Here is a 10,425-nt window from a genome sequence, read left to right as displayed (position 1 = left end):
AAGAATACTCAAAACAACATTAGTCCTTCATTCTATCCATATCAGTTAAGAATAAGAATATTCCATATTAAGTTATAAATAACATTAAATACATGCAGCAATGTAAAATACACACACAAGAAACAGAGGATTGTTGTTGTTGTTATGCTGTTACCTTGGCCATCACTTTATATTTTCCATTCCCACATTAGCCTCCTGTGGACTGTGTTCATGAAACTCTGTGGTGTTCATCCTACCTGGCATGATGGTTTTCTTGCAGTCATGGCACTTGGAGGAATACTCATTGGAGTAGCACTCGGTGCAGAGGAGCTGCTCATCCTTGGTGGAGAAGGGTTTGTCCACCAGCGAGCGCTTGCACTGGAAGCACTTGAAGCACTCCTCATGCCAGTGGCGGTCCTTGTAGGACAGATCCTACGAGAACAGGCGGGTTGTCAGAGCGCTGGCTTAAGTGTTCAAGACAGAAATACACACAGCGAGCACGGTCGGGCTCGTATTTGAAGGCGTTTGTAACATCTCTGCTTACTCTGGAGTTGCAGCCAATGGGCTTCTTGCACTCCTCACAGGTGTTGGAGTACAAGCTCTCATAGCATTTCACACAGTAGGGATTCTCCTCTCTCAGGACATACTTCTTCCCAAACAGGGACTCCTTGCAGTAGTGGCAGTCGTAGCGCTCGGTCATAATGACCCAGGGTGACTCACCTGAGAGAGGGAAAAAGGAAATAAAGTATGAGTGCAATTAAAGGTTAGGAACTGAGGAAGAGTAACGCATCCCAATGTCCGATTCAGAGACGGCTTCTCTTGGATGATTAAAAAACATTTTCCCTACTTTATTTTACTATGAAATAACGTCAGGCCTATTTGAAACCTCGGTCTTTGTGCAGCTACCCTGGCTCTGCAGGGCCATTTCGGTGAGCGATTTTAAGAGCTTTCACATTACATGGCTTTTTCCATGATATATTTTCCTGGTTTCATCTATCCCTCCCGTCTCTCAGCAGTACTTCATCTTGTTCTCAGTGTCAGAGGTAGAAGGTGCCAGATGAGGCGGATATAAATAAACTCCTATCAGTCTTGCTCGGAGACAGTCGACTTTTACCCTGTTGCATACCAGCGCTCTCCACGCCACCGTAGACGGACCCATCCATCATCTCACATCCAGATTTCAGCACAACACAACCCTTTGACATCATGCATGTGTGCATGTGAGTGGACGCATGTGTCAGTGCATGAGTTGGTGTGAATAGCATTCATGATAGTGGCTGCTTATAATCTGCAGCTGCTTGTGGTTTGCCTGTTAAGCCCCCTGGGGGCTCCACCTTTCATAAATATTCCAGTGTGTCGTTATATAGTGTATGAAGATATGAGAATATCTTCTCAAATATCTTCTGACCACACAAAGTTTCGCTGGTTTTTTTGGGCACTCACACACATGTCTACATCGATCTACTGATTCCTCACATAATCTTTTGTCCATTCAAACAAAGCTTAGATATTCTCTCTTGGCTGCTGCTTCTATAATATTTTGTTTTCTTTCATTGGCTTTCCCTTTATGTCACTCTTTAATTAAACTCCCGCCCTTATTTATTGTTTGCTATCATCGCGCATTCCCTCCTCAGCGACTCCATCTGAGGGGCACTACTGACATTCAGTGGATTTATATCCTTTTTCTGGCTGAAATGGAGACATTTAATCCGCCTGTCCTTTCTGCTGTGAATTATTCTCACCCCCCACCCCCACCCCCAACCCCCCACATTCCCTCATTGTCTGTTTCCCCCATGATGACTCATCTAGCTTATATAAGGATTTATCTGACTCCTAAAAATAAAAAAAGGATAATCTGAACTGTCAAAAATAAAACCTTCAGCTCTTCAGAAATACCAGGCAGCTGTTTCCCGGCTCCTGGGGCCGCTTTGATGTGGCCTATCTGGGAATCTCTTTGCACATTGCCCAATGCCAGCCAGCCGGGTGGTACGTGCTCGGCCACCATGAGGCCGAGCATTTTTAGTTTTGAACCAATTCTATCGCCCGCTGTTATTAAATTGGCTCCAATATCCTACAGTCTATAGCTCATCATTAGTGATTGCAGGTAGGTGCACGAGATTGCCTTTAAAAATGCAAACCATAAGAAGAATTTTCTCTGACAGAAAAACATCAAAGCAGCTTTCCTACAAGCATTTTATGCTCTTCCACGTGACAATGCAGGAGGTAAATGAGGTAACTTTTAAAGTGCATAATGGAATGAAATGAAAATCAAATTAACATCTAAATTAAATATGCTCTTGTCAGAAAGCACAGAACATAAAGCTTTTCATTGAACCTGAACCTTCCCAAGGAATGTAAAATAAGCCACTGTGTTTCTATATACTTTATCAACACTATATTCACCCAACACTCTTTTCAGAAACTTTTCAACCCCCTTAATTGCTGTAGATTATTATAAGGTACCTTTTCTACACTTTAGGTGTTACTAGGACATTCTAAACTGATCTAAAAGCCTCAAAAGAGCTGAGAACAGCATAAAATTATATAAAACAAAAAACAGATCCTATTACAAAAATTAAAGTCACTACTTTGTCATAGCAAGTGAGGATCTTTATCAACACAATTGACTGAAGGGACGAGAGTGATTGATGAGAAGGGAGGAAAGAGGGGTAAAGAAAACGAGCCCTGGGTTTTCTTTGTTTTTCTTTTTAGACAAAAATAGACAATTAAATAATCGAGGGAAAAACAAAACCAGGCGCTGTCTCTGATGAGGAGGATGAGTGGGGGAGAGAGAAGAGGTTCAGTCAGTGATGTGCGAATGAAAAGAGAGATCATGAGCAGGTTTGGTTGGTCGGTATGCAGCAAGGAGGATGCAGGAGAAGTTGTGCCTCAAAGGATGGAAGAGATGGTGGATGAAGACCAGTGAAAGGACAAACGGGTGGAAGGATGGACAAGGGAATGGAGGGACAGTGGAACAGAGTTGATCTTACCTTCCTATCTGAGGAGTGTGTGTCTGTGCGGAGTCTGGGGCGGACTGAAAGAGAAGGCTGTGGGACGGCTGTAGTTACTCCTGATTGCATTACTCCACCCATCGGGAGATAATTGAAAATGGGGGGAGGGGAATCTGAGAGGAGGAGTTGCAAGGGGGCAGAGAATCTTTTTGGTGTTGATCTATAAATACAGCGGCGCTTCACAGAGATAACCCCAAGGCCGCGTTTTACTTGCTCATACAGTCACCAGCGAGACCGCGTGGCCTTTTAAGGTCACCCACTTGTTCCCTCCCTCAAATAGTCACCCGGTGATTTGCTCACTCAGATTTCTCTTTATCCTGCATTTCATTTCTACCCACGGCAGCCTTATCATCATAGCATCCCTCCCTCAATCTCCTCAACTTGACATCAGTCTTTACATTATCTTTTCATTATCATGTCACACATACACACGCACACTCACACACACACACACCGTCACACAAGGACACTCTTACATCATATCAGATTCTTCCTATGGACTTTTATACACAGTGTAAAGTATGCCAAAGATCAGATATCAAAGATTGTTGTCCTGTGAGATTTGTCCCCGTATATGTCTCATCTGTCTCCTCCTTCCTATATTCCTTCTCACAGGGGAATAATCCCAAATCTCAAATGTGTTGGGTACAGTATTCAGGCCTGGTAATGACAGACACCCGCATCGCTTCTCGGAAACCTGCAGCTCTATTTTCTGCAATTCTACACTCTCTTGTACGCACTTCCATACCACCCTCCATCAACTGGATGGGGTTAGGGTTAGCGCTCTCGTTCCCACTCTCTCCCAGGCAGGTGCCCCGATCTGATGGTCCCTGGATTTTCTCCATTGAGAAAGTGCATCACCGGGATTAAGAGCTCTATTTGTAGATAGATAAATAGTTTGGTGCCTCACAGAATGCTGCGTTTTGGATGTTTTATGCAGGTATGTATTTAAGTTGGAAATGATTTCTTGCCTTTGATCAGTCTGCCAATTTGAACTACACAGAAATATCTAAGCAGTTATTGGATTGGCCTGAAAGGTTGTGCGGACACACCAGAGGAAGCAGTCCTATCATCTTCACCCCCCCCCCCCCCCCCCCCCCCCCCCCCCAGTAGTGTGCGTGTGTTTTTGAGTTGCACTACTGTACTTTAACACACACTCTCGATTGCATGAACAACCCGGGGGTCAGTAGAGGTAATAAGGTTAATAAATGTAATTGCTGGACATTGTGAAGCAAGTTCATCCAAAACCGGTAACCCCCCCCCCCCCCCCCCCCCCCCACTAAAAGCCTTTCATTGTGGGAAAGAGAGGAAATGCTCAAACACCACATTCCAACCTAATTTCCACTGCAGTCATTTGTGCAATTTATCCATGAATGCGGATCACGGGGAAAAACATTAAGTTAATTTAATGCTTTAACTCAGGGCACATTCTGTGGCTTGGACTCCTGATGATCCTACAAGAACTGTCTGGTCAGACGGCCGTGCAGATGATACACTGATACATGTTGATCTGATACCTCCCCCATAATGGAGCTTTCTCCCAGGCAGGTTAGGTCATCATGCCAAAACGTTCCGGAATGAAGTGCAGGGTTAAACCTGAAACGTACCCTAATCCTACCAGGAACATCACAGCGCTGTTAAAATGACCGCTGACTCAGCGCGGAGGAGATATAAATAACAAGAGTTTAATTTATATTGGAATAATGTTTTTTTTTTATTCCCAATAAAAAGCTGCCTTAAATGTCAGCTGAAATGAAATTGCACAAATGGCACTCTGAGTTTGTTTGAAAGGGAAACTGTGCTCTTCGTTCTCGTCTGTATAATTGCAGATACAGCTTCCAGTTCCGAGAACAAGAGTGGGAAAATGTTTGACTTGATTGCTCCTCTAAAAGGGCCTGGTTGATTTGTTCGATTAATGAATTAATCAAATGTTGATCTCACATTGTTAATTATGCATGTCAATATAAAATGTATAATATAAATACAATAATAATACAAAAACTGTCATTGTGATGTCATTTTGCTAATTAAACACATTACAATAGCATTTAAGCCCACTGTGAGTGTTGGGTTCTGGTCAAGGTTTCTGCCTGTTCTTCCTTGCCTCTGTCACCAGAAAAGTGCCTTGAGATCACTTTTTGTTATGATCTGGCGTAATATGAATAATAATTATTGAAGTGAATTGAACTCAGGTTATTCTTTCTCTTCAACGGACTCCTGGCTTCTGATCCCATTCATTACAGAAAGACTGTTTCTTAAACATTTGCCCAGGACAACCCTGGCATGTCCGCAGTTTTTGCCCCCCGGGCCGGAGGCAAAGAGATACCCCTCCCCTACTTTGTGCTCTGGATGGAGGCCCTCACTCAGCTGCTCAGAGGGGATAAAGGTGCAGCTGTCTGGGCACTGCAAGGTTATTGTGACACTAAAGCCTGGCGCTTACTTGCTGCAGGAGAGACAGTCATGTGGAAAGGTCAGGACAGGCAGACCCCGCCGTCATATGTGGACCGTTAATTATTAATGCCACAGCAACCGATTGGATTGGAATATCTCAGTGTCATCAAAGAACCAATGTGATCCCTGGAAGAACTTCACTGCATGGCAAACTGTGGAACAGTGTGAAATGGATCCCAGCAGAATTGCTTTAGGCTCCCACTGTGAGAAATGGCTATACCAACAGCTTAGCAAGTGTACCCCAGGAATTAGTTTCAGACCAGGATTTAACGTTAGAAAAAGTTTGATATTGTGGAGAATAGAATGTTTCTTCTCCCTGAAACTTAGGCGAGAACATCATGAACAGCCTGAGAGTATTCATGTAGATTCAAATTAAGGTTTCAACCTCAGTTCGCATAGATCAATGTGGCATGTTTTTATTTTAGCCTCTTTTTCTAATTCTGAGGAAGAATCTCCCAACCAGTGTGTAACGTCCACTCATCTACAGCAACTGAATGGATGGCCATTAGCTTTAATATTAGCGTGATTGATCGGATCGTTTTTGCCTGAAGAAAATTTGTTTCCGATGCATTTAGTAGCTGCAATTGTAACTGAATTAAAAAAATATATATATTATATCTGTTTTTGGTTAAGCACCAGATTTAAGCAGCTATTGCAAATCGGAGGCTTCATTTCCTCGGATGAAAACGCATTCATGTCGTTAGAACAGTCTTGACACAAAAATACTTAAATTAAATTAATAATTAAAAAACATGAGGCTTGTGTTCCTTCAGAATTTCCCCAGATCCGGGTTAAGGCATGACTCCAAATGTACCATTACCACTGAATGAGTCCCACAGAGCAAAAAACAACAACAACACAATTATTAAGAGTGACATTTAGCCAAAAACACAATCTGCTTCAGCTGACCTTGTTAATAAATTAGTGAAAACAATATCACCAGACCATCACATGAATATCACAATATTTTGAGAGAGTTATTGAGTCAGTTATTGAGACAGCTTTTATAAGTTCTATATTTCTTAAAAAGAAACACAAGACGTTACGTGAAAGTTGTCCCTGTATTGTAGAACTATTTTCTTAAAGTGTCTGGCACAGCAAGCCTTCTGTCACTGTGCTCCAAAACGGCTAAATCCCTGCAGAGATTTTTAGAATGACAAACCCCCAGCAGTCACCACTTTATTTAGCTGCTGAAGTTTGTCTTTGCTCTTTTGTTCCTCTCCCCGATTACAGACGCAGCACAGTTGACACAATCCGGCTCAACCTAGATGAAGTATATTTAGGCTGTTCTCTGATTTCGACTTAGAAAGTCCGACAGCAAGACTCCACGTAACAGCGTTTTACTTTCATGCGGGGAGAGTCACTTTAAAATCGATTTGCATTACTGTGTGACCGAAGTTCCGTTTCACACTCGGGCGAGGTCATCAGAAGCGTAGATTTATTTTTACAGTTAAATAAGTGATAGCAATAAAAAAAATAACATTGCAAATTGGGCAAAAGCAGCTGCGTGGACATCTTATGGGATTTGCTCCATCACTCAAACGTGTCCCGTCCCTCTGAGGACTCCACATTATCAACGATCAAGCTCCTGCCTTTGTCTTTTGTTGGTTTCGTTGTCTCTCTCGGGTCCCTACTGACTGAACGGGTGCTACAGTCTCGTCTGACCGCCCTTATCTGGACAACGGCCGGGCCCCTCTGTCTCTCTCGCTGTGTTTATCTCACTAATTCTGTCCAAGCAACAGCAGCTGTCATGTGGCGCTCTGGCAGCTTGCATCAAGTCCCATGTCCCAGAATACAAATCCAAACGTTTTGGGGGCTTGTTGGCCGATTGCTGGTGGTGGTTTTGAAGTGGCTGGGGGCACCGGCCGCCACTTAGTAGTGACGCTTAGGCTTTTTATAATTTGGTCTGCTGAAGTTTGAAATTCTAGTAATGTCCTGGGTTCAATCATTCTTAAACTCATTTGGTTGCTCTCGCCGATTCACCATTCTTCCACTCTGTTTTCTATGATTCTTTCACACATTCTTCTGGAAAAAAAGGCACTTGGGTTGGATTAGAAATGAGACAATAAGAGGGACAGTGAAGGTTAGACATTTTGTAGATAAGTTCAGAGAGACCAGACTTTGATGGTTTGGACATGTCCAGAGGAGAGACGGGGACTATATCGGTAGAAGGATGCTCAGGATGGAACCGCCAGGGAACATGCATGGACGCAGTGAGGGAGGACATGAGAGTGGCTGGTGTTGGGGAGGTCGATGCAAAGGACAGGGTGAAGTGGAGAAGGTCGATTTGCTTTGGCGACCCCTCACAGGACAAGCTGAAAGTACAGCAGTAGCAGCAGCTGTCTCCAAAAGAGGCCAAAGGAGACCTGGTGAGGTTCCATTTGCATCTCTGTTGTTGCCTTAACAACATGGTCGTCCACCCCCCACCCCCCCATTTTATATGAGTCACATTCCTCTGCGTTTAAGAACTCTTGAAATGCAAACATTGCAGGAGTGTCTGTCCCCACTTCCTCACAAGTGGAGCCTTTCTGCCAAAATGAACATCCAGTTTTGTCACTGTTGTAACTGTAGCTCTGCTCGGTTGCAGGGTTCCCAGCAGTCACTCAGTGGGGTCATTTTGTGTTGCTGGTGGTCATACCAGGGGGGTGGATCCAAAATGGAAGACATCCTGAATATGGCGGTGGCAGATGAAGTGTTGACAAGTGTTCCTTAGCCTCAATTAATGAGCCAAGCTCTCTTTGGCTATAAGGGAGAAGGGATATGAAAGACTATCCATTCCAATTATTTTGCACTTTAACAGTAGTGTTAATGTATAATATGCCTCTCACTCACAGGCCACCATCCGTCCATCCGTCCATTCGTCCATCTGTCCATCCGTCCCCATTGTCCTCCTTGTGGGTCTGCTTGGAGTCTATCTCAGCTCACTACAGGGGCGAGAGAATAATGATCTTATTTTAAAATTCAAACATTAAAATCTAAAGAAGTCAATAGAAACTTTTGTAGTTTACAGTGAAAATGTATTTCATTCCTTTTCTGTTACTCTTTTTGTTCGGTTTCTCTGCCGGTGACGCGCTGCCCCCTTGTGAAAGAAGACTCAGCACTTCATGAGCTGAATGTTTGTGCAAAGAGTTTGTCTGAATTTACTTTACAATATAAGTTTTGTGTTCAACTTTTTATCTTCAGGATGAAAGCAACGCAAAACACCAGATTAATATAAGAAGCATTCCGTGTGCACGTGTAGGAATATAGTTTAGACACATGGAGGCGTTGTGGAACAAGGAAGTAAATGACTGACTGGAGTAAAGGAGAGGGGTTTAGAGCACTGTAGATAGTGATTTGTTTAAATTAATTTTAGATGTGGGCAATAGGTGAACACTCGTTTATATTTTTATTACTATTTAATAAATAAATAAAAACCAGCGGAATGTCAGGAAATAAAAATCCTAAATCATTTGTTGATTGTTACTTTATATTTTAGAGTATAGGGATAAAATTTACTTTAAAAGACAGATAAAAGGGAAAAACTAAAAATTAATAAAACAAGATTAAAAAATACTCACACACATTATGGCTACCGGTACTTTATCTATCTCTTGTTACACACTAATGTTTGCATTTGAGTTTATTTGAGTTTACCTGAACCAAAGATTTAACTAAACGAAACAAAGCAAAAAATAGGTGGCATCCATTGCACAGTTTGACTTTTCTTATGAGGATAACAGAAATACAGCTTGTGTTATTTGCATATGGCCTCATCATGAAAAGTAAATTAATAATGATTTTGTATCATTCTATTCAGCACAGTTGAATTCGTGAAAGGGAAGTTTGAGGACGGATGTCATTTGTGAGGTTACAAGAGAGTTGCACTAGTGCCGGCGTGATGACATCATCAGCGGGACCGGCAATCAAATTAACGAATGACAGCACCGGAAGACGAGCGAAACCCTACCAAAATAAAGTGTCTTTCGTCTTTATTAAAATGATCACGGTAGAGTAAATCTCATCGTTCGCTAACTAAACGGGGCATTCTTGTTGAATCTATTTAAAACAACCTCTGATATCTTTTATTTTAATGATTTTATTATATTTTCGTTGTTATGTTATTGTCTTTATATTCTTTCTCTCTCTCTCTCTCTCTCTCTCTCTCTCTCTCTCTCTCCCTCTATCTATCTATCTATCTATCTATCTATCTATCTATCTATCTATCTATGGCCATGGCACAATATTTATCATATTTATCTGAAAATGACTTAGTGTGTGTCTTTGAAAATTTTAATCCATGCTTTGTTTCTTTTTACTTTTTTTTTTAGCTCAACTTTATCAGTCACAAAAACAAAGAGTTAGAACAAAAGAAATTGAAACAGAAATTGATGCTTTCTGAAATTTTCATGTGATAGTTTAAATATTCAACCCTTTACACAATCACAAAGTGATTATTATTGCATCATCCAAAGTGATGACAGCAGTCATCTTTTTTTATGGCCTGGCACAATCCCTGGATATCATCCTGAAGGGCAGAGGTCAACGCTGCATTCGGGACCGCCTGCAGTTGCTGCTGAAGAACGTCCACGCTGTTACACTCACTCACTCAACCGACCCCACAGGCTTTCATTTGGGATTAGGCTGGCTTTATCACGGGCCAGTCCAGGACTGTGATGTCATGCTTCTCCAGCATAAATGCAGTGCAAGGCGAATGGGCTCAAAGTTCACCGTACCTCAGATGGTTTGCTATTGTTTTGGCAAATACAGTCCTAATATGGGTTTTAAATTCTGTGCAACTGCAGTGGTGTTTAGTGTGAACCGAAACAGCGCTTGTGGAGATGCACCACTGTGGAATGGTGAGCATTCGCTACCATGGAAACTTGTCTGGTGGACTTGCTTCAACTTCAAAGACCGGCTCCAGGTCATGTTGCCCCAGCTGTGGCATTCTTGGAGATGCAATATTCTCCCCCAATTGAAATGCCTTTTTACAGGAGTGGCTCAG

At 42.4% G+C, this 10,425-nt stretch overlaps 1 protein-coding gene across 1 annotated transcript in view; it reads right to left on the bottom strand.

Annotated features, from left to right (window-relative positions):
* fhl2a (four and a half LIM domains 2a) overlaps positions 1-3,043 on the bottom strand; it is a 4,851-nt gene extending 1,808 nt beyond the window's left edge. The window contains exons 1-3 of the mRNA XM_068746478.1: positions 2,970-3,043; positions 524-699; positions 237-411 (exon numbers count right to left, since the gene is read on the bottom strand). Of these exons, the coding sequence (XP_068602579.1) occupies positions 237-411; positions 524-679 (331 nt within the window). The 5' untranslated portion in view covers positions 680-699; positions 2,970-3,043. The remainder of the gene's footprint in view (positions 1-236; positions 412-523; positions 700-2,969) is intronic.
* Positions 3,044-10,425: the final 7,382 nt, after the last annotated feature.

This window comes from Brachionichthys hirsutus, chromosome 12 (genome assembly GCF_040956055.1).
Source record: "Brachionichthys hirsutus isolate HB-005 chromosome 12, CSIRO-AGI_Bhir_v1, whole genome shotgun sequence".
Lineage (NCBI taxonomy): Eukaryota > Metazoa > Chordata > Actinopteri > Lophiiformes > Brachionichthyidae > Brachionichthys > Brachionichthys hirsutus.
Note: the sequence above shows the minus strand (reverse complement) of the source record. Positions and strands in the feature narration are given on the sequence as shown.